Genomic DNA, 24,491 nt, shown 5'->3' on the forward strand with positions numbered 1-24,491 from the left:
TAATTAGTATCTTTATATTTAAACCTTGTATATTTTAATCCTTGTATCTTTAAATTGAATCCTTGTACCTTTTTATTTAAATTATGCAATTAATAAATTTCATCAATTTTTTTTTTTTTTTAAAAAAAAATAATTTTTAATGTTAAGGACTCTTGTTTCGGATCACCATTGGACGAGCTTTTTGGACTCGAGTCCTTCACTGTTCAAAAAAAAAAAAAGCAAAAAAATTAATAATAAACAATTCCCAAGGATCCCAATGTGGGGATGACCATTGCAAGTGCTCTAACTCTCTCAGACCCTAAATCAATTTGAAGTCTTGCTCCAGCTCCGGCGAGCGCGAGTGCCGGCGCGGAGGCGTTACCGTCTCTCTCTTAGTCTTCCGTCCGATATGCTTCAGTGCTCTGGGTTTTGGTTTCATCGCTTGCTTCTGTTCAGCTCGAGAGGTGGTTGGATCCGGCGGTGAGCTTCTGTCCTGGAGTCGTGGCGAGGATGGTTAGGCGGAGATGCTGGAAGGTGTCGGCTTTTAGGGGTTGGTGGTTGGATCGATTTTGTTTTGCATGTGACTTTACCTTGATAGCAACAAAAGGCGAGGAATGATGCTCTTCCCAAATCTGGTGTTGTGTCGTATGGATTATGTTGTCTGCTCCTTTGCTTGTCGGTGGCGGTTTAGATCCATGGCTTCTCCGCTGGGAAGAGAGGCAGAGGTTAGTAGACTCAGCCCGTCTATAGGGGGCCTCAGAACGGAGGTCTTCTCAAGCTCCGTCAGTGAAAGGTACAACGAGTTTCAGAAACTTGATGTCGTATATGGCTTCTCTGTTAGAGGCTCCTCGTCCTTCCTTTCATGTTCTTCTCTTTGTTGGGCTTTGGTGTTCAATATATGAAACTTATTTCATTACAACTAATATTTGTAAAGACTAATAAAAACATAAATGGAGAAGCAGAAACTGACTATGGAGAATCCAAGGGAGGAAACAATCAAGGAAGAAACAGAGGCGCTAAGAAGATGGCAGTTCCTAGCAGATTTAGAAGAAAAATTCTTCAAACAGAGGTCTAAACTACATTGGCTCTTGGTGGGAGATCAGAACACGAAAGTATTTCATAATGCTGTGAAGATTCGAGAAGTGCGTAATGCCATAAATGAACTGATTCTCCAAGATGGTTCGGTCATTAGAGGTGAAGAGGTCAAAAAGGAAGCTGAGAGGTATTTCAATGAGTTTCTCACTCATCAGCCTTTGGATTTCGAGGGGATATCAGTGGAGAAGTTGCAGGAACTGTTGTCGTATAAATGTAGTGAGATGGAGAAGATGCAGTTGCAGCGAGATGTAACGGAAGAGGAGGTTAAGAAGGTGATTTTCAGTATGCCAAATGATAAATCACTGGGGCCTGACGGGTACACTACTGAATTTTTTAAGGATGCTTGGGAGGTTATTGGAGGAGATGTTACAGTAGCGGTGCAGTCTTTCTTTGTGATGGGATTCCTACCGAAAGGTTTGAACTCCACTATTCTTGCGTTGATACCAAAGAAGGATAAAGCAGAGGAAATGAGAGACTACAGACCCATCTCGTGTTGCAATGTGTTGTACAAAGCAATTTCGAAAATATTGGCTAACAGATTGAAGGGAATACTACCGAAGATTATTGCTCTAAACCAATCAGCTTTTATCAGTGATCGTCTACTTATGGAGAATTTGCTGTTGGCTACAGAACTGGTTAAAGACTACCACAAAGAAGAGATTTCACCACGGTGTTGCATGAAGATTGATATTTCAAAGGCCTTTGATTCAGTTCAGTGGCCATTCTTACTCAATACGCTCAAGGCACTTGGATTTCCGGAAAAGTTTGTTCACTGGATAAATTTATGTATAAGCACTGCGTCTTTTTCTGTCCAAGTAAATGGGGAGTTGGCTGGATATTTTCAGAGCACAAGAGGCTTAAGGCAAGGATGTTCTCTGTCGCCCTACTTATTTGTGCTATGTTTGAATGTCCTCTCAAAGCTAATTGATAAAGCAGCGGTGTTAGAGAAGATGGGTTATCATCCAAGGTGTAAAAACATTGGCTTAACACATCTGTGTTTTGCTGATGATTTGATGGTATTTACTGATGGAGCAAAAAGGTCACTGGAAGGGATTCTAAATGTATTCAAAGAATTTGAGAAGATCTCGGGGTTAAAAATAAATGTGGAGAAGTCTACATTGTATATAGCAGGGAGTACAACACCAAATGGAGAGGACATCATGAGTTTCCCATTTGATAAGGGAAAACTTCCTGTTAGATACTTGGGATTACCACTACTCACCAAAAGAATGACAGTAACTGATTTTCTGCCTCTGATAGAGAAGATAAGATCCAGAATCAGTTCTTGGACAGGAAGGTTTTTATCCTTTGGAGGTAGACTTCAACTTATTCAATCAGTGGTCACAAGTTTGGCAAACTTTTGGTTATCTGCATTTCGGCTTCCTGCTGCTTGTCTCAGAGAAGTAGAGAGACTTTGTTCAGCATTTCTATGGTCGGGGCCGTCTTTAAATACGAAGAGAGCTAAAGTGGCATGGACAGAGGTGTGTCAGCCAAAACATGAGGGTGGATTGGGCATAAGACCATTGAAGGAGATGAATAACGTAAGCTGCTTGAAACTGGTCTGGAGAATTTTGACTTCAAAGAATTCTTTGTGGGTCAAATGGATAGAAGCATACTTGATTCGCAAAAGCTCGTTTTGGACAGTGAAAGAAAAGTCACAAGCTGGGTCTTGGATGTGGCGCAAGATACTCAAATACAGAGCCAAGGCTAAGGAATTCTATAAGGTGACAGTTAAAAATGGGAATCAAGCTTCATTCTGGTATGAATCTTGGTCTGATATGGGATGTCTTGTGGATAAAATTGGAGAGAGAGGGTTTATGGATATGGGGATCTCTAAAGATGCAACAGTGGCGGAAGCAATGAGTATACATAGAAGGAGAAGACACAGAGTTTCTATTTTGAATCTGATTGAGGATGAGATTGATAAATGTAGAGCAAATGTGTCTAGTGAGGATGATATTGGGCTATGGAAGTTCACAGAAGTAAAGTTTAAGAGGAAATTTTCATCAAAACAGACATGGAATTTGCTGCGAAGTAGGGGAGCTAACTGTGAATGGAGTAAAGGTATCTGGTTCCCCTATGCGACACCTAAATTTGCTTTCCTTGCTTGGCTTGCAATAAAAAATAGGCTAGCGACAGGAGAAAGAATGGTTAGATGGGGAGGGAATGTTAATACAGCTTGTTCTCTCTGTGATGAGCCTCTGGAATCCAGAAACCACTTATTTTTTAGCTGCAGATGTTCAGCAGAAGTTTGGGAAAACTTGGCGAGAGGTTTGCTAGGTGATGAGTTTTCTTGTGATTGGATGGAAATAGTTAATCTGATCTCCACAAATCAGAATACTATCCAACAATTCACACTGAAGTATGCTTTCCAAGCCACTACTCATGGGCTGTGGATGGAGAGAAATGGTCGAAGACATGGTGAAACAGCTCAGCCTCCTATCAAGATGATCAGAATGATAGACAGAGGAATAAGGAATAGATTTCTTTCTATTCAGAAAACAGGAGATAATAGATGGAGTGAAGGGTTACACTATTGGTTCTCTACAAGGCCAGATTTTTTGAATGTATAGAATTTTAACATAAGGGAGATGAGTTATAAAAAACCTTTGGAGTAGGAAGCATTGTAAAATGTAATAAGGATGTTTTTTGGAGTGAATAAAATTTAACATTCATTCAAAAAAAAAAAAAAAAAACATAAATTAAAATTACAATACTGAAATATTACAATACCGAAATATAAAAATAAAGAAGAATTCCAGAGTCGAGATGGTTAATCTTTCTCCTTAAATATTTAAATATCCCGTCGTGTGACGGTTTCATAGCGCTATGATTCCCAAGATACAACTGTAGCATTATTTATGTTTACAATCAACGAAAAACAGAATCTATCAAACATAATTTTGTGTTGTAGTCTCAGACACAAATAAAAGAAATAGTAGCATAACTACTCTGAGTGGAAGAATCTTTTGTTTATGTGTTGTTTGTATATCGTTTCTATAATGCTAGCAAGACTTTTTATAAAAAAATAATGAGAAGCACAAGATTCTATTTTCAACACAAAAATGAAATTTTCATGGTGCACTAATAGAGTTTTTAATTCTTGTCAATTATTATGTGAATTTATTCCACATTTTGACCAAGAAATTAAAGGGTAAAAATTTATTATTGTTTGACCAATTCAAACTAAATAATATATTTTAAAATGGATTTCTTTTTTATATTTTGTCAATATAAAAGATCAACATATATTTGGTTTATATGATTAATAAGTTAATGAACATATATTTTATAACTCAAAACTTGTATTATTGGTTTATATATTTTGATTGATTTAGAAATTCATATAGTATTTATAAATCCAAGAAAAATTTACAAATTTTCAAATTCTCTCGGATTAGCATTTATAAATCCAGAGCTTTTCCCTCGGATTTGAGCCTTTGTATTTTTAACAAAGAAATCTATGCAAATCCATTCAAATTCATTATGAAATCAAATATATTAGTAAATCTGTATGATTGAATAACACTTGATTTGAATTAGCATTTATGAATCATTAAACAAATAACACATGATTTCAATACATATTTTAAAATCATAGAACCAATAACACTAGATTTAGTTTGGATTTTCAAATCCATCAAAATACACCAACCAATAATCCCCAGGTATATTTGGTCCAACTAACAAATCAAAAAACTCAAATCCAAGTTCAAATATCCAATGTGTGTATTTGCTACTTTATAAAAGTTTCTCAAATCATCCACATTAAACCTTCATTTCTCATTCAAATAAAACTTCATTTTTGACATATGAATACACTATTCATAATGTTCAAAAAATAGTTTCAACAATCCTCCACATGAATAGAAATGACTCTAGACACTAGACAACTCGATAGACTTGACCTCCTAGACAAGACTCGACAAGACTCAACTAAGGACTTTTGATAGTACAAACGAGAAATCCACTGCATGATGAGTTGGTAGCAATTTTTTTGCCTTGAACCAGTCATTTTTAATAGCTATCAGATTTCTCGGCCAAGAGGTGGCCATGATGTCTTGAACCTTCTGGGCATTGGTGTAAAACTAGACAATAGCTATAACACAGCTTCATTTTCTCACAGAACTAGGTTTTCTATTGTGTTCGTTTTGGTCCTGAACAGTCCTGGTTAATCATGAGTGAACTTGGAGAATATAACATTTCCTTCATTCTCCTAGAAACGGCCCCATTTTACACTCACAAAGTGATTTGCCATTAGTTTTGTTTAGAGAAGTATCATGTACTACTCCATTCATATTACAAAACAATGGAAACAAATCATTAAAAGCTAATGCTTATCCTCTATTTCTTACATGTAGCACTGTTTAATCATCATAGGAACTAAGTATAGGCCGAAGTCTTATAGTGCCTTGGGCAGATTTAGTTTGACTTAGTTGTCTTCTTGAACCTATTTCTTGGGATCTCCAGCCAGTTAGGTAGAGTTACCGCCAAATCTTATCTTGATTCACAGGCTACCCATTTTTTTTTAGATGACATAACAATTTGATCTCATGACACGCCTTTAATAAAATGATCTTAGGTTGTCATCACAGTGAACATAACCTCTTGAGATTTGTCGAGATCAATTGTCTAAGGATTTTTATCATCTTTTTTCAAGATACAATTAACCATTATACACAAAACTTAAGTGTACGACACTAGTTTTTTTCGAAAAAAAAAAACATATTATGATAACTATCACTAAGTTCATTTGGCTTCTTACCAATAATTGTATATGGTAAGAAAAGCTTCCCCTGCATTTCTTGAGATAACTCAAAATATGCATATTTTCATTTAACATCTCTTAAGAGTTTAGAAAGTTAATTTACAATTCCTTTAGATTTAAATGAATAAAAAGCAATTTCGAGAATTATTACAACTTTCTTATAAAATATATTTCACTCTTAGAAATTCACATTTTATGTAAAACTATTTTCATAGTTCTCTCAAGTTGATCAATAAATCCAACTTATATGAAAATATACATATCATTATAAGAAATTATTTTTGCCATCAAAACTATTATATGACTATTCTCAACCATATTAATTTTATAAACTACAATACACATGTCAGTTTTAGTCATATTGGTCTGGAAATTCTCACTGTTTTTGCATGGTCAATCTTTTTACGAATTACGTTTAAGCGTTATTTGTTTTTGGCTAATATTGGTGCAGCTTTATCGCTCTTAGTGCATGTTTATTACAGTAGCTTAAGTAGGTTGTTTAGGATAATTTATAATTAAAAGAAAAGAAAAAAGAAAAAAAAAGAGAAGGGATGTTGCTTAATTAAGCATTAGAAGGATCATTGATTCTCTTGCTTTTCTTCTTTTGTTTCTATCTCTCTCTTTCTGTTTCTGTTCTCTCTGACCCACTTAATTTTCTTTTCACTCTGGCTCACTTAAAAGATCCTTAAAGGGTTTTAGCAATAAACATGCTCTTTGTTTTGTAATAAGACTGAACTGTTCATTAGCTTATATTATTGTTTAAAATCTTGATTTGTCTAGTAGTCAATTTTTTTTTGATTAACCAGATTTATTGTCTTATTACGAGACCAAGAGCGATAAAGCTGCACCAATATTAGCCAAAAACGAATAATGCTAATAATCAATAAATCATGCAAATCACAAACCAAAATTACGTAAGTGCATGAGAATTATTTAAAATAATTCAACGGATCCTGCAAGAAAAAAAAAATGTTAGCGCAAGAACACAAGCTTTACACAATATCAAAACTGGCTGGAGAAACCACACATCCAGATTCTGTTTCGAGACTGTCAATTAACATGTTCTTAAAAACAAATATTTTGGCAAATACCAGTATTGTCATTGTAAAAGCATAAACAATATTTAAAGATTTAAGAGTGTATGAACCTTATTTCACAACAATAGAACAACTAATATTTGTAAAGAATAATAAGAACATAAATTAAAATTACAGTACCGAAATATAAGAATAAAGAAGAATTGCATAGTTGAGATGGTTAGTCTCTTTCTTTACAACATCCAACTCCTTTGGCAGCCATGCTTTGAACTTTCAAATAATGTAATTGATCCTACAGTAGTTGTTGATCTGAGTCACTTGGGGCTCTTCGTCCTCCTTAAAAATCCTCTTCGGTAACTCCTTAGATATATCTACAAACCTTGAAAAATTGTTAGTTCAACATGTTAAAGACTTAAGGTACTTAATCGTGATGTATAAGATGTTTAACAACTCGTGAAACAAATTTACTTTAAGAAACATGACAAATCGTTTTTAAAAAATTCTAGATTAATTGGAAGAAAACTTCGATTTCATTTTAGATGAGAATCAATAGATGTAATCGAATACCTTGTGTGAAGAAAGGTGAGATTTTGACGAAATTGATGAAAGAACACTTCGTAATTCGATTAGACCCGTCCGACGAAGAGGAAGAACACTTCGATTTTGTTGTATCTTCAGTGAGATCGAAGAGGAGGATGACGAAGACGAGAGTAGATACTACGTGCAGATGAAACACTGACGAAGAACAAGGCTTCTCTCCGTTTAACCCTAAATCGCTATGGAAGAGCCACAACTCTACGACGGAAAAGACGAGGAGAAAAAGAAATTAAGGTTGCATGATGGCCGCGCCTCCCTTTTGTCTATTTTAATTTTTTGTTTTTTTTTTACTTTTTAATATTTTAACATTTAAAATCTTTTACAAAAATTATAATTTATCTTAATTTTAAAATTAAGGGTGGTATATAGTATTTGCAGGAATTAAAATCATATTTTCATAAAACATCTTCTAAAAATTCTGTTGTGATAAATTCAAGTTTAAAGTGTCCAATTTTTCTAATTTTCTTTTAATTTAATTTTAAGCCATTGAGGCTTTTGCCTCCCGTGCTTTTCTCGAAGCTTTTAAAAGCCTTTCAACCTTCAACTGTTTCAGTTTTACCTTGAGATTTTTGTTTTTTTCTCAAAGCCTCTAAACGAGATCTTTTGATGGCTTTGAGAATCTTTTTTTTATTTCCTTATTTTTAAGTTTTTCTTTTCAACAAGTTAAACACTTGAACCGGATAAAATATTTAACAAAATTAAAATAAAATCCAAAAAAATCAAAAAAAATCTAGATAAATTTAATATTTTTTACTGTCTAAAAATGAATAATTTTATAATAAATTAATAAACTATATTTGTTGATAATTTTGACTGATCTTTTTGCTTAGAAGTTAGAACTACCCAAAATATTTTATTGACTTGCCATAAATAAAAAGTAGATTGAAAAAAATAGGTAATACATTTTGGAAATGAATCATAAATATATATTTATAACATTCAGCACTTTTAAATTTTTTGATGTCAATCAAGCTTTTAACTTCTTTTTTTTAAGTAATAGCTACATTCTTTAAAAGAAAAACTTCTACCGCTAAAATTCTAAAACGACAACCTAGAGCGAACAACCTAGTAATTTTTATGAAAGTAGTAGAATAAGTATGTTTTATTGAAATGGAAGAAAAATATGAAGTTTCGAAAATCCGAATTATTCATCTGCCATAAAATTACAAGTTCACATTTTATAAAAAAAAAAAAAAGTTGATTTAAAGCTCTCGGATTGTTTTAAAAAAATTATTAATGACTTAGAATAGGTTTGAAGCATCTCAATCGTTGATGTCTCTTAATAAAATATCTAAGATCAAAACAATTAGGAAGCCGTACTCATCGTTCTTTATTATTTAAATATCATAAACCCAACGGCAATGATGGTCCTACATGCCGAGAATTAAAATATCATATCGCCTTTTGGATTGTTTCCTTATTTAAAGTCTAAAACCTATTCAACTCAAATCAGAAGAGAACAACACGGGTTCTCTCTCCTCTCCTTGAGAGAGAGTTCTCTCTCGATCTCCTTTCCTCTCTTATCAATATCAGATCTTTCAGAGAGGTTAGTGATATTCTGAGAGTGAGAGAGTTCGCCGTTTCTGTTTTCCGGTTTCGGTTTCATCCGACCGGTGTGATTCCAGCGTTTGAACCTTATCTTTCGGTGAAGAACGGCTGACTTCTGACTCTGAGAAGCCGTGGCTTTGTTAGCGATGGCTTCGCCGGCTTATGTCTCCGGGAAGCGATGACTTCTTCAGTATCGTTCTCGCCGGCACCGTTTGATCTTCGGATCTGTTCTTCTTCGTCCGACTGCCTCTCGTTCTGAAGCTCCGATGATTCTTCTTCCCGGTTGATGGTTTTTGCATCTTCAAGCTTATCTCCATCATCAAAGATGCCACTTCTTCACATGCAAGATAATCGAAGTTGTAAGATCGATTGTAGGCGGTTGATGTCTTTCCCGATTCGTTGATCCACCAGATTCGACTTGTCGGTTCGAGCCTTTCGAAGATTGGTTTCTTCTGTGGCTTGATTTCGTCGGCGGCAGAGCTCCGTCGCGTCTGCTCTCTGGTTCCGGTGGAAGGAAGCGGCTCCTCGTCTTGACCCGTGTTCATTGATCGCCGGGCGATCGTCCACGTGGAAGGTGACGTGCCTCAGCTTGCTTCCTCGACGGTTTTCCTTCTTGTGGGCTGAAGGCCACAAGTTGTTTATATTGGGCCTGTCCGTTAGGCCTTTTTCCAGTTTATGTTGGACTGCTGTTTAGTCCTTTAGTTTTCTTCTGTGTTGGGCAGTGTTGGGCTTTGCCCCGGTTGGGCCTAGTCCATTAATAAAATTTCCAGTGACAAAAAAAAAAAAAAAAAAAAAAAGAAGAGAACAACACAGTACAGAGAAAGACAGTGAGAAGACTCTGTAAACGATCCCGAAGGGTTTGAATAGGGATGTTAACAATGGGTTTTTACCCATAGGGTACCCTAAACCCGGTTGGAATTTAAAAACCAAAACCCGTATATTCAGTTTTCAAAATTTGCGGGTTTATTTTGGGCGGGTCTTGATTTATAAATTACCCGTTCGGGTTTTACCCTATAGGGTTTCGGGTACCCTATGGGTTTAAAAAAATATATATATATAATTGAAAGGACGACTTTTACTCTAATTTTTAAGGATTTAAATGATTGAAATCAAAAATTAGATGTATAAATCAAAACATACAATGCCCACTATTAAATTTTGCACTCTCTATAACTTATTTATTTACTTACATTATGGATATAGTATAAATTTGCAAATTGAAAATTATGAATGATGAAAATTTTATTTGTTACTTTATACAGAAAATAAATTTGATAATTGAAAATTAATCAAATTTAATACAAAACATGATTAAAATTAAATATTCAATACATATAAATTTAAGTTAAAACTATAAAACTTTAACTAAAAAACCACAAAACTCAAAAAAAGGTTTTTTCGGGTACCCGTGGGTAACCCTAAAGTTCTAGGGTTTTTCGCGAGTTACCCTAATAGTACCGGGTTTTTTTCGGGTTTTATAGTTTAGGGTATTTTCTGGGCGGGTTTAGTTTGGGTTCGGGCCGGGCCGGGTTTTTTTGCCCATGACAACATCCCTAGGTTTGAATCATGGATGCTTTTGATGCGATTCCTGATCCTGTGGTCATCGACATTCTGAACAAAGTCCGTGACGTCAAAACGCTGATACGATGTCGTTCCGTCTCGAAACGATTCAACTCGCTGGCCACTGAGTCAGGCTCGCTCCTTCTCCAACTCGATCAGATCGGAGAATCCGACTCCGAGAAAGATTCAACGATCACCAGCTTCTTCCGTTCACTGTTCAAATCTGTCAACGGTCTCTTCCCAATCTTCTCCAAACCCGCTAAACCGGCCAGAATCCTGACTCCGGTTCAGATTCTCGCCGGGTTTAACCGGATCCGGAACCTGGATGTGGAGTTTTACGGCGGAGATTTCAAGCTGGAGAAAGGCGCTGCCGTTAAGTGGAAGGCGGAGTTCGGGGAGAGTCTCAAGAGCTGCGTCATCGTCGCATTCCGTTCAGCGACGGTGAACACTTCAGCAATCGACGGCGACGCGGAGACCGATTCAGAGTTCGTCTCTGGTTTAAAGACGCGCGTGGTGTGGACGATCAGCGCGTTGATGGCGGCGTCCACGCGCCACTACCAGATGAGAGATTTGGTGAAGGAGCACAAGGAGATGGAGACGTTGACCGTGCGCGACAGAGATGGGGAAGGTGCGGTGGTGATGGATGCGGCGGGGATGAAAGAATACAGAGAGACGGAGGCGCGTGGGGATGAGAAAGTGTCGCGGGAACGCACGGTGGTTCCTAACGTGAGGATGAGTATGAGAAACGCGCCGTCGCTGAAGCTGGAGAGCGGGATTTGTTTAGAAGCGGCGACGCTCGTTGTCGTAAGGCAGAGTGGTGTGGCTTCCGATGGCGATGATGCTGAGCTGGCGACGGGGGCGTTCGGTGATTGTATGTACGGAGAAGCCGTTGCGGCTTTGCTCAAGCGTAGGAGTAGAGATGGCAAAAGAAGAACCTGCCCGCGGGCCAGGCCCGTGTGAACTTGCTTCGGGTCGGGATTGGGTTCTAAGACACAGGCCCGAATTTTAAGCGGGTCTTGCGGGTAAGGCTTGTGCGGTTTTGGGCCAGACGCGGGATTGGCTCGATGTGTACCGCGGGACGCGCGGAGCTCCGCCAAAGACGATCTCCTCCAGCTCGATCGGTGAGAGAGATGGCGATTGGAAAGCCGATCTCTTCTAGCTCTCACCGTGAGAGAAATGGCTTCTCCTCTTCTTTGATCCGTCACTAAGCTCCACTTCTCTATGCATGTTCTTCATCTTCTCGTTTGATCCATCTCTCATCTCTTCGCTGTTTCAGCTTAATTCTTTTCTTTTGAGCCACGATTCAAGAACTAAGGGCCTTTTGATGTTGCTGATGAACATCAATGCATTCAGGGCCTTTTGATGTTGCTGATGAACATCAATGCATTCAGGTAAGGATAAAGTTTTCGATTACATGTTCTTTTGCTCATTACCGTGATTTAATTTGTAAGGACAGATAAAAATTCATTCCCTAATTCTTTATTGTGGATTACATGATCTTTAGTGAAAGAAGAACAAGATATTGGGTCTGTTTTGTCTCTAATCAACCGGCTACACAATGACCAATCGTGTAAGTTGTCCTGTCTCATTGTTATCTCTTATCAAACAGCTTCTTATCGAGAATATATGGAGCTTCTTTTGCGATGTTTGCGTGAACAAGAATATTGTTGTTTGTTCTCATCATGAGTTAAACACAAGTGTTTGTAACAATCCAAAGATTTTGATGTTTGCGTGAACAAGAATATTGTTGTTTGTTCTCATCTTTTGCGATGTCTGCGTGAACAAAGAATATTGATGTTTGTTTTTATACTCTGTTTTCGCTCTGTTCGGTCTTGATATTGAAATCAGAAGTATGTTCGGCCTGTTGTTTCTTAATGTCCTTATCATATAAACTCAAGTGATTTTAGTCATCTATTTTCTAAAACTTTTTCTTTATAATGACATGTGGTGAGTGGGGGATTGTATTATGATCAAGGAGGAGAACGATATGAGAATGCAAAGGACACTTCACACTTGCATTCCGATCTATAAGGCAAAGGACCTCAGGTTAGTCTCTGTTCTATTTTTTTTTTATGTCGTCTCCAGTTCTTATGATAAGAGCTGATAGAATTTAGATACTTGGTTACTAGTACATAGATCTCTTTGTTTCTTGTGTTGTTGTGTTCTTGTGTTCTTATAGCTGATAGAATTTAGGTAATAGGTTACTAGTACATAGATCTTTTTGTTTCTTGTGTTGTTGTGTTCTTCTGTTCTTATAGCTGATAGAATTTAGGTAATAGGTTACTACTTACTAGTACTTGATCGTCTATGCGTGGATGGTTGCTTGTTCTTGATCGCCTCTTACATATGATATGGTTGCTTGCTCTTGATTGTTTAGTTTGATAGTTTGATAGGACTTGAGTATGAGACTTGATCTTTACGTCTGATAGTTTAGATAATAAAAATTTCTTATAATGGTTGAGTCTCTGACCAATGAGAAATAAGAGAATAGTTGCTATAATTTTTAAAATTGCAAAAAAATAGAAACAGAACCCTAAACAATATTACCTAAACTCACGACCTAAGCAAAAAAAAAAAACGACGCAGAAACCTAAACTCTATCTCTAAGTCTCTAACGAAGAAGAGAGAAAGAGATGACAGATGATGGTTCAAGTTTCGATCCAAATTTCACACCGTTGAATACAATGGATTTTGAGAGCCAGCGAGTCCTTGGAGTTATTTTGGCAGCTGATGAGGCTGATGATGGTTCATCTGATGGAGCAAAAAAGAAGCAAAGAAAGAAGAGAAGGCTTATTCAAGCTGATGATGATGAAGATGATAGTGATGTTGAAATCACTCCTCCACCAATACAAGCTACTACTCTGCGCAAACAAGCCACCTGCGGAACCGTGCGAGCCTTGAAATCAAAGAAACCAATGTTGCAGGTATGGTTTGAAATAGTTTGATGTCAGGTTCGAAATACCCAACATCGAACTTGTATTTCTATCAGGTATGGAAGATCCATAATTGGCTGCAGATAAATGAGGAAAGCGATGATGAGATTATCCGAGAGATGGTGATACCGATGAAAGAGAAGTTCGATAAGTACTGGGAAGAAGTCAGTGATCTTTTTGCAATGACAGCTGTCTTTGATCCACGCTTGAAGCTTCCAGTTGTAGAGTATTGTTTAGGGAGACTTGACATGAGTACACGTGATGCGAAAATGAAGAACTTGCGTCTGAAGCTGGAAACTTTGTTTCAATCATACGACAAAAAATCAAAGTCAACATCACCTTCTGCAGATTTGGATGAACCTGCACTAGATATGGATAGCTTTGAAAGTTTGGATATTCTCGACTGGTGGAAAGATAATACTCACAGGTTTGGTGATTTGCCAGCAATGGCTTGTGATCTGCTTAGCATTCCGATCACAACAGTGGCTTCAGAATCCTCCTTTAGCATCGGTTCGAGAGTTCTGAACAAATACAGGAGCCGTCTACTTCCCAAAAATGTGCAGGCTCTGATATGTAGTAGGAATTGGCTAAAAGGATTCGAAGCTTATGAACATGGTAAATTATTCACTTTGTTATATATTTTAGGGTGTCATTTTCTTTAAATTTAATTAACTTCGATTTTTAATATCTACAGAAGATGAAATGGATGGTGAAGAAGAGATAGTTGAAGTTGAAGAAGAAGAAACTTGATTTTTATTTTGATCTGGTGTTTTTTTTTATTCGCATTATGGATTTTGTGGCGCTCTTTTTCTCTTGTCGGGTTTTGTCCCAATGGGTTTTCTCGATAAGGTTTTTACCGAGGCCACGTTACATTGTTTGGATTTTGTTTGGGTGTTCATTTACATTACTTGGATATGATTACTTAGATTTGGTGTTGTTACTTAATGTCATTCTTATGCATACACATCAGTGCATACGCATCAAAGATTATTTCTGTTTTAGTTTCTTGTTGATACTACATGCCATTCAACACAAGAATAATGTTTTCCCGATAAGGTTCAATATGTTTGTATTGAACACAAGAGTAATGTTATGTAAGATACGTAGAGATGAAACGTATGATAGAGGTTCATATACTTCTTTTGTTGATCTGTATGACTGTATCGAGAAGCATTGACTCAAAAGCTATAGTTAAGCATCAAATGAGACGTTCAACTTCTGGATGGTGACCCGCGGGCCTACCCGCAAAGACCTGTGCACTAGGCGGGGCGGGATTGGACATTGCTTCTCGATACCGCATCCCGCGGCGGGCCAGCCCGCTGTGACCCGACTGAACTTGAGCCCGTGGCGGGGCGGGCCATTTGGTTGCGGGTGGGCTCGTTTGCCATCTCTACGTAGGAGAAATGTGTTAGAGATGAATTCTTTTTAGCTTAATGGGCTTTCGTTTATCCGGCCTTTTAATGTATATTGTAACACACCGTACAAACCCATCTGTACTCGCTGTGGCGTACGATCAAATTATTACACTGATAGAATATGATTGTCACATTAAATGCGTCTCAGTAGAGTCCAATCATAGACAATGGTTTACATAGAATCAACGCAAGCAATTAATAATCACGCAGATTGCGATGAGAGTCGAGATTCAAAGTATATTGGATCCGGTTTAACCCCATTAAGGACCGTTAGAAACGGTACACGAGGAAAAATAATTTAAATTACATATTTTTCAATTTTTGAAGTTAAGTGAGCTGTAGTTCGACTTTTCAATATCCTTATCGAACTTTCGTGAACAGTAAATGTGTATATAATTAATTGAACTGTTATCATAGAATCAACGCAAGCAATTAAGGATGTGATTGGTTTTTCCGCTATCATCCGCAAAAGAAACTTTTGCGGTTGGTAACGATTGACAGCATTTCGAAACACATACAAATCGGTACAAATCATTTCAAACCGTTCCGAACCTCTTAAAATCAAAAGCTGAAAATTCAGCTAGCGTTTACGGTTGCAGACGGTTGCAGGAGTAACTTTTTTTCTTTAAAAAAAAATTTATAAATACAAAAATAAAAATATTCAATAAAAATTTAAAATTATAAAAATATTAAAATATATCTATTATATTTTAATTACTATTATAAAATTTTAAAATAAAAATAATTTCTATAATTTTAAAAAATTTAAAATTATAACTTTCTAAATATAATTTTCATATTTATCATAATATTATGATTTTTCATATTTTATAATTAGATAAAATGTAAATATTGTTAGTTTATTATTTAACTGCTGCTGTATTTGATAGTTAATCAGTTATAAGTATCGTACAAATGCACCAATTTCTAACCACAGAACCTATCGTACAAATCTTTTAAAAATCGCTAGAAACTGCAACCATTCGCATCTGCAAACTTTCATAACCGGTGCGTTTGAACCAGTCAGGTCCTAGTAATCATGCAGATTGCGACGAGAGCCGAGAGTCAAAGTATATTGGATGCGGTTTAACCCCATTAAGGCCCGTTAGAAACGGTACACGAGGGAAAATAATTTAAATTACTTATTTGTCAATATCCTTAGGGATAATTATACTTTATTTTTAACCTTTTGAGCTTTCGTGAACAATAAATGTGTATATAATTAATTGAACTGTTATCATAACAATAAATATGTTCATTAATACTTCTACACCAAGAATAATGCAGAATTATGCGAATTAGAAGAGAAAAGGTTTACAAGAGATCTGCAGCATGGCGCAAGGAATACCGTCAAACATAGATCCCATAGAGCGGCTCAGGTGATACAGTCAGACGTGAATTCTCATACGACAGATAGAATTGTTGGTTGTAAAATCGTATATAATATTTCTCATACTTGTAATAGCATAATTATTCAGCGTTAAAAAAAAAACAAAACATTGTTTAATATACTAACCATTGGTGGTATCATCACTAACATGATCAAACGGTGGTTATTTTTTATTTATCGGATTGTTATTTGATTAGGTCACTAATACAACTTCTTAATAAAAAATTAATACCCCTATTATGAAGCAAAACAAGAATGTGGTCCTAGCTACATGACAAATATTTGTGCTTTAAATCAAACAAACTACTAAACAGATTAAATATCTCATATATAAATATTAGAGTGGACTATAGCCTATAGGTGTGAATGATACTTCAATCCAAAACTTTGATTGCAGGTTAAAAGTGTTAAGCAATACAATTTACATAATTATCAGGCTTCCTTTTGTCTCACTTGCCGGGGTGTTTGTCTCAGTTAAGCCTATGTATACAAAATACTTATTCAATTTACCTATAATTAAAATATGTTTCATTGTTATTGTACAAAGAAAAAAGAGAAGAGAAGTTCGTGAAAAATGGAGTAAAATTATGTTGCCTAAATTTTTCGAATGGGTTGTTAGTGCCAAAGGCCAACCCTACCCACATGATCTCAACAGTGTCGCTCTCAGGAGTACAACTAAATCAAACATTATCTTCATCTAATTAACTTATAATTCCTGAAAATTAGAAAACAACATGTTTCTTTGTATAATTGTTTTTCTTCAGGATTTGATACTTAATTGTTATATAAAAGTTGGTTTTCTAGTGCTAAAGGCCTACCTCTACGGCTCTACGTTGATGCAACTTATCATGATAACAAGACCTAACTTTTCTTTTCATCCTTTAAATTATTTGATTGTTGGGGCCTGTTAGTTTATATTGATTTTTTCCCAAGTGCATTACATTTTTCAACAAATCTATAGTGCACCTGATGAACGCAATTAGCGCATCATTGGTAAACTTAAGTGAACTAAAGTAAAAGCGGGGAATCGAGCAGGCCTATTTACCCATTTCATGTGAATTATGATGACAACAATCGAGTTTCATCATTACTCAAACTGGTGACGGCCAAGAACTCGATTTACAAAGAGAGAAAAATAAAACATTTTGTTTTGGAAAACACGTTAGTAAAATAAGTATATTATTGTTATTATTGTTACTAGGGCCTTTTCCGGACTACGCCCGGATTAATTTTCTATAACATTTTTATAATACTCAGATCTTATGGATCGAAAGACAATTATATGTCTATCAAAGACAATTTTTGTTTTTTTTGTCTAACATATTTGAACTTTTATCACTCATAATTTGTATTTTTTTATTACTGAAAATTATGAACCACGTGATGAAAATATATAAAATAATTAAAGCGGAGTTTAATCTGAATATTATTATCTTACTTATTTAAGTTTATGTAAAATAAATTTACTTGTACATTTGAAATTTTATTTTGGCTTTGGAACAATTATATTTATAACTTTTAAGGGTTATAGGAAATTTATGTTTCAATTTTAACTTTTAAGGGTATTAAGAAATTTATGTTTCAATTTTTTTTGTTCCTCCTCATTATACATCTATGTGTGATGTATTTGCAAATATATAACTAATTAGTTTTGAATAATGTTCATAATCGTATTTTCCACAATACTTTTATTTTTCAGGACAAATATAATTAATTAATTTTGAATAATGTTCATAAGCGTATTTGTACAATACTGTTATTTTTCAGAATTGATTGGTGGTAAAAATAATTATTAACAAAGTATAACAAATTTGTATTGTGGTTAAAAATCTATGTTATAGTTATCTTAGATGTCACATGCTAATACATGATATATAACTGAAGTTTTTTCTCAGGTAATCTACGAAATAGGCTTGCATGATCATTATATCATCAATCTATTATAAATGCTTCTTGTGCATTCGGGAAAACTGGAATGTAAGTAGAGTTGTTCTTATGTCTATGTAAATAAACAATTAAAAGAAAAGTACCTGATCTTCAGAATCAGATCCCAACATCGTCCATAGCTTTCCTAGCATCTATGTATTCCTTGGAATCATTAAGCCATCCAACACATACATGATCTCTAAAATTTAAACTTATCATCACCATAGAAGAAATCAGGCTTAACTTTTCAAGTGCAGCACAAATCATGAAAAAAATAATAGTTTCTTTCAGGGTACGAAACTTGAAAAACGCACAACCTCTCTAATTATTAATACAAACCCCTAGTTGTTTTCATAAATGAAGATCAACCTTATCTCTCTGAAGAAGTAACACTTTTTGTAAAAGCAAAAAAGAAGAGATATGAACATACCTAAATTCAGCTCTGAAACCACTGATCCAATCATGCTTGTAAGATTTGAGTCTCCAAATGACATCATTCCTTATGCACTGAAAAGGGACAAAGCTCTCAGCCTCCGCCATTTAGGTATAGTTTGTTCAAGTTGAAAACTTGATAGTTGTCCTACAGGTTAAAAAGGAAGATTAAGACAAAGCATTATAAACCAAAATTAAAAGTCAAAATCCAACTTATTCAGATTTCATACGTTTATTAGTACCTGAAGCAGGTGGTTAGTCTGAAAGTCACTAAGTCAGTAGAACCAAACTAAACAAAGTATGAATTAACTGTTTTTAATCACTTTCTCAGAAAAAATATATTCAGCTTACTAAAAAACTCAGTTCCAACTATGAATATCTATACAGGTACCTAAACAGAATCTAAAGGAATGTCTTCAAAGCGTTGATTGCGTTGGATTCTTTTAAAGACGTACAGAAAGGAGATAACTTTACAACATATTAGCTGGAAATCTCAAAAGAAACATCAGAAGCTGGTGAGAAACAAAAAAAAAGCTAAACAGAAAAGTAAAAACATGGATTCTAAGCTTGAATTGAAGAATGACTCAGAAAAAATACTAAAAAAAACAGGTCAAGATGCCCAAAAGAGACACCATTCTTGAGACTGAAAGAAAAATATTTTGAGGGGGTAGCATATCGACATCCAAGCTCACCGCCTCGAGCCTCCGAAAACCTCAGGAGAGGCACTTCGACGGTGGAGCCAGTTTTCAAAACGGTGAGTAATTGAAAAGCTTTTGCCATTCCAACTCTGATTTTTTTTGGAAAATAATTTAAAAGAATGAACTGATGAAACTCATGGAAGGGAACTCATATATTCATAGCTCACTGAATGATGATGTTAATTGAATGAGAAATCGTGTGAGGAGAGGCAAATCAGTGTAAATGCGAGCGTTAATGAAGGTGCATGAATCCAGTCAACTCTGTAACGGTGCCGGATTCTGATACAGATTAGAAGAACTCAATCGATTAGTCAAGGTCGGAAGCTTCTACCTGTGTTTGATATGACTTTGTCCTTGCCGGTGATCGAAGCTTCCGGCGTATCTGGTCATGGCGGTTGTTGCCCAATGAAAATCATAAAAGCCCAAATAATATCAACGGAAGAAACAATTTTTTTTAAAGTAATGAAGCTTATTAAATGTGAAAGAGTGGGAAGACTTAGTTTCAACTTAACGGTGATTTGCAGAGACTACACTGAAGAAGGTGAAGTGGAGAGTCGGTGATCCCTATCGTAGTAGTTGGGCCAAGTGATGGGGTTTGTATGAAAGTGGGCCACACTGAATCAGATAACTTGGAAATAATTGTGTCCGGCCTTGGGAAATTATTGACGTGACCGCATAACAGTTTTCTATTGGTCAATTAAATTAGATGACGTGGATGCTCTCTCCGCTCACCGTATTCTGCTTTTAGTAGTGTTATTATTATTATTATTATTATTATTATTATTATTATTATTATTATTATTATTATTATTATTATTATTATTATCTAATACAATCTACAAGAACTTGCAACGATTGTTAAAATTCAATACATGTTTTAGTTCGGCTATGCATAATGCCCTGACAATTAAAGCAAGAGTTTCATGAAAAATGCTGGACCCATACTGAATTAAAGATGGAACCAGAGCTACAATCGAAAGCCGAGAAGACACAAGTTACACAACATAAACTGTGAATATTCAGTTTAGGACGGATTATGTTGCGTGAGAACTGAGAAGTGTTGGAGATAAACTTGGAGATAACTTAGCCCACAAGTCTTGCTGATTCTTATTTGATTTGTGTTTATCTAAATGAGGTTTCCTAATGAGTTTAGGAATATATATCTCTATATATAAGGTGTCGACTTGTGATATCAAATTGTGAGTTTAGAGATTGAGAGATTGAGATTGTTGAGAGCTTAAGTTTTGAGGGATTTTCTTAAGCTAATATAAGTGAGTTCTTATAATCTTTGAGTTCATAGCTTTGCGTTAAACAATATTTGGTATCAGAGCTTGAAACCATGGGAGATACGAAGGACATTGTTGCGAGTTCGAATACAGACCAGATTGGAAAATTAAGAGATGGTGGAATGTCTTCCATAAGTTGTCCGATGCTCACATCGGCAAATTATACGTTTTGGGCAATACGTATGAAGATTCTTCTTAAAGTGCATGAAGCGTGGGAGGTAGTTGAAACCGGAGCAGAGGATGCAAAGAAAAATAACATGGCTATAGCATTAATGTTCCAATCAATACCAGAAACGCTTGTTCTTCAGTATGGAGAGCTTGGTAGCGCGCAGAAGGTGTGGGAAGCTATCAAGACAAGACACATGGGAGCAGACAGAGTAAAGGAGGCACGGTTGTCAACACTTCAAGCTGATTTTGATCGGCTAAAGATGAAGGATACAGATACTATTGATGTCTTTGTGGGAAAGTTATCTGAGATTGCCTCAAACTCTGCGTCCTTAGGAGAAAATATTGATGAGTCAAAACTTGTCAAGAAGTTTCTACATAGTCTTCCTCGGAAGAAGTTCCTGCACATGGTGGCTTCCATAGAACAGATGCTCGACTTGAAGAACACGAGTTTTGAAGATATTGTAGGACGCATGAGGCGTACGAGGAACGCATACGTGAAGAAGAAGAAGATGAGAGTCAAGAGAATCAAGGCAAACTGATGTATGCAAACTCAGAGTCTCAGTCTCAAACACAACATGCGTACTACAATGACTATAGAAACAGGGGGCGAGGAGGACGTTCTTACGGAAGAGGACGAGGTCGTGGACGAACCTATAGAGAGTTTGATATGTCTAAAATCACATGCTATCGATGTGATAAGGTTGGACATTTTGCGTCTGAATGTCCAGACAGGTTATTGAAGTTACAGGAGACGTGTGAAACAAAGGAGGATGACACACATGTGGCGGACAGATTGTTGATGCATGAGGTGGTTTACCTCAATGAGAAGCATGTCTTGCCTAAAGAGTTTGAAGCTGGAATGAATAATGGCAATATTTGGTATCTTGATAACGGGGCCAGTAACCACATGACAGGAAACAGATGGTACTTCAGGGCAATAGATGAGACTATCACGGGAAAGGTTCGATTTGGTGATGATTCCCGTATTGACATCAAAGGTAAAGGCTCCATTACGCTTATCAGTCAAGATGGGAAGAAGAAGCTGCTTGCAGATGTATACTACATACCTGATTTAAAGACCAATATCATTAGCTTGGGACAGGCTACTGAAGCAGGGTGTGATGTACACATGGTGGGAGACAATCTGACGCTTCATGATGGTGGTGGCAACCTCATAACAAGTGCAAAGAGGTCTAAGAACCGATTGTATAAGGTCCTTATGGAGATAGTGGATACAAGATGTTTAAAGACCCTAGCTGACTGCAGCTCTGCAAGATGGCATGCTCGACTTGGTCACATTGGGACAGAGTCAATGAAACTGATGATACGAAGAGAGTTGGTGCTGGGCATACCGTATGTTGATGTAGAGAAAGAGATTTGTGAATCATGCTTGAAAGGGAAGCAAGCTCGTCAAGTCTTCCCACAAGCAACTTCGTACAGAGCTGAGAAAGTGTTGGAGCTCATCCATGGCGATCTGTGTGGACCTATAAACCCGCAGACTGCTGGACAAAACAGATACATATTTGTTTTGATAGATGATTATTCACGTTATATGTGGAGTATTTTCTTGAGGGAGAAAGGAGAAGCATTTGAGAAGTTCAGAAAGTTCAAGGCAATCATAGAACAAAAAACAAAAACAATGATCAGAGTCTTCAGGACTGACAGAGGTGGAGATTTCACGTCAGGAGAGTTTAGAGAGTTCTGTGAGAAAGCCGGAATTGAGATACACTTGACTGCTCCATATACGCCTCAGCAGAATGGGGTTGTTGAACGGCGCAACAGAACTTTACTTGAGATGGTGAGGATCATTCTCAAGCACATGCATGTGCCAAACTATATGTGGGGAGAAGCAGTGAGGCATGCTTGTTACTTAATAAACCGGGTCGCAACAAGGAGTCTTGATTCTCAGACTCCATACAAGGTCTTTAAGGGAAGGAAACCGAGTGTCAAGCATCTGAAAATCTTTGGATGTATTGGTTACGTTAAGACAGAGCCACCAAATCTCCGCAAGCTTGACGACAGATCAAGAGCACTGGTACACCTCGGAACTGAGCCTGGTTCAAAGGCTTACAGGATGTATGATCCAAGCTCTAGGAGAATAACAGTGAGCAGAGATGTTATCTTTGATGAAGAAAAAGGATGGAAGTGGGATAAAGTTGGTAGTAAAGACGATGAGCGAGGGAAGCTCATTGTTGATATTGAAACGTTTGGGAATCAAGGAATACGAGATGAAGAGATACAGGAAGTAACTGAATCTCAGAGTGACAAGGAACATTTATCTCATTCACCTAATGAGGCATTGATCGAAATTCCACAAGACGTAAGCGAACAGGAGACACTTCGGCGCTCGTCTAGAGAAAGTAAGAAGCCAAGTTACTTGGACGATTATGTATACCTTGCTGAAGAAGAAGGTGAACGTCTCTTACTACTCTTGAATGAAGAGCCTTGGGACTTTGAGGAGGCAATGGAACTAAAGGTCTGGAGAGATGCTTGTGAGGAGGAGATTGCGTCTATAATCAAGAACAAAACGTGGAATCTTGTTGACTTACCTAAAGGAGCCAAGGCAATAGGTCTGAAGTGGGTTTTTAAAGTCAAAAGAAACTCAGATGGGAGCATAAACAAATACAAGTCACGACTCGTTGCGAAGGGCTACATCCAGCGACACGGAGTCGACTTTGAGGAGGTCTTTGCTCCTGTGGCAAGAATTGAAACCGTCCGCTTCATCATTGCACTTGCGGCCTCAAGAGGATGGAGAATTCACCATCTTGATGTGAAAACAGCTTTTCTCAATGGTGATCTTAAGGAGACTGTATATGTAAGTCAACCGGAGGGGTTCAAGGTCGAGGGAAGTGAAGATAAGGTCTACAAGCTTGAAAAAGCGCTGTACGGCTTGAGACAGGCTCCGAGGGCTTGGAACGAGAAACTAAATCAAGTGTTGGAGAAGCTTTTGTTTGTTCGATGCTCCAAAGAGCCATCCTTGTACCGAAAGAAGATAGACAACGATCACCTCTTGGTAGCAGTATATGTAGACGATCTCCTGGTGTGTGGATCAAGCTCGAACATGATCAGCAACTTCAAAGCAGAGATGGCAGGGAACTTTGAGATGAGTGATTTGGGTCTGCTTACGTATTACCTTGGAATCGAAGTTACACAAACGGATGAAGGTATAACCTTAACGCAGGAGAGATATGCTAAGAAGATCTTGAGTGAAACTGGAATGGAGGAGTGCAATGCAGTACATATACCAATGGAGTTTGGTCTGAAGCTCTCTAAGGCAGAAACAGAGCAGAGTGTGGATGAGAAGGAGTACAGGCGCAGCATCGGGTGCCTACGCTATCTACTGCATACGAGACCTGATCTCTCTTACAGTGTCGGGTTACTCAGTCGCTATATGCATTGTCCAAAGGTGTCACATGCTGCGGCGCTCAAACAGGTTCTGCGGTATCTAAAGGGCACGCTATCTCTTGGTCTTGTGTTTCAGAGGGCAGAAGGAGTTGAACTATTGGGCTATAGTGATTCTTCTCATAACATTGGTGAAGATGATGGGAGGAGTACGACGGGCCACATATTTTATCTGAACGCTTGTCCGATCACCTGGTGCTCTCAGAAGCAAGAGACAGTAGCTCTTTCATCATGCGAAGCAGAGTTCATGGCCGCTA

The 24,491-nt window shown here is 36.9% G+C and overlaps 2 protein-coding genes and 1 long non-coding RNA gene across 3 annotated transcripts; 2 read left to right on the forward strand and 1 right to left on the reverse strand.

Moving 5' to 3' along the window:
• The first annotated feature begins 8,718 nt into the window (after positions 1 to 8,718).
• Positions 8,719 to 16,196, forward strand: LOC103853110 (F-box protein At1g78100). Its single transcript, XM_009130029.3, has 4 exons — positions 8,719 to 8,944; positions 9,838 to 9,881; positions 10,582 to 11,495; positions 14,916 to 16,196. The coding sequence occupies exons 3-4, from the start codon at positions 10,591 to 10,593 to the stop codon at positions 14,944 to 14,946; spliced, it is 936 nt and encodes a 311-aa protein (XP_009128277.1). The 5' UTR covers positions 8,719 to 8,944; positions 9,838 to 9,881; positions 10,582 to 10,590; the 3' UTR covers positions 14,947 to 16,196.
• On the forward strand, positions 12,637 to 14,491 carry LOC117131745 (zinc finger BED domain-containing protein DAYSLEEPER). Its single transcript, XM_033284154.1, has 3 exons — positions 12,637 to 13,508; positions 13,574 to 14,132; positions 14,212 to 14,491. The coding sequence occupies exons 1-3, from the start codon at positions 13,218 to 13,220 to the stop codon at positions 14,265 to 14,267; spliced, it is 906 nt and encodes a 301-aa protein (XP_033140045.1). The 5' UTR covers positions 12,637 to 13,217; the 3' UTR covers positions 14,268 to 14,491.
• A 1,604-nt stretch (positions 16,197 to 17,800) lies between the features above and the next one.
• Positions 17,801 to 19,896, reverse strand: LOC117131752. The gene is made up of 2 exons (XR_004455086.1): positions 19,710 to 19,896; positions 17,801 to 18,828 (listed from the first exon to the last, which is right to left on the reverse strand). It is a non-coding gene; the product is annotated as an uncharacterized LOC117131752 (long non-coding RNA).
• Positions 19,897 to 24,491: the final 4,595 nt, after the last annotated feature.

The sequence above is a fragment of the Brassica rapa genome, chromosome A02, assembly GCF_000309985.2.
Source record: "Brassica rapa cultivar Chiifu-401-42 chromosome A02, CAAS_Brap_v3.01, whole genome shotgun sequence".
NCBI lineage: Eukaryota > Viridiplantae > Streptophyta > Magnoliopsida > Brassicales > Brassicaceae > Brassica > Brassica rapa.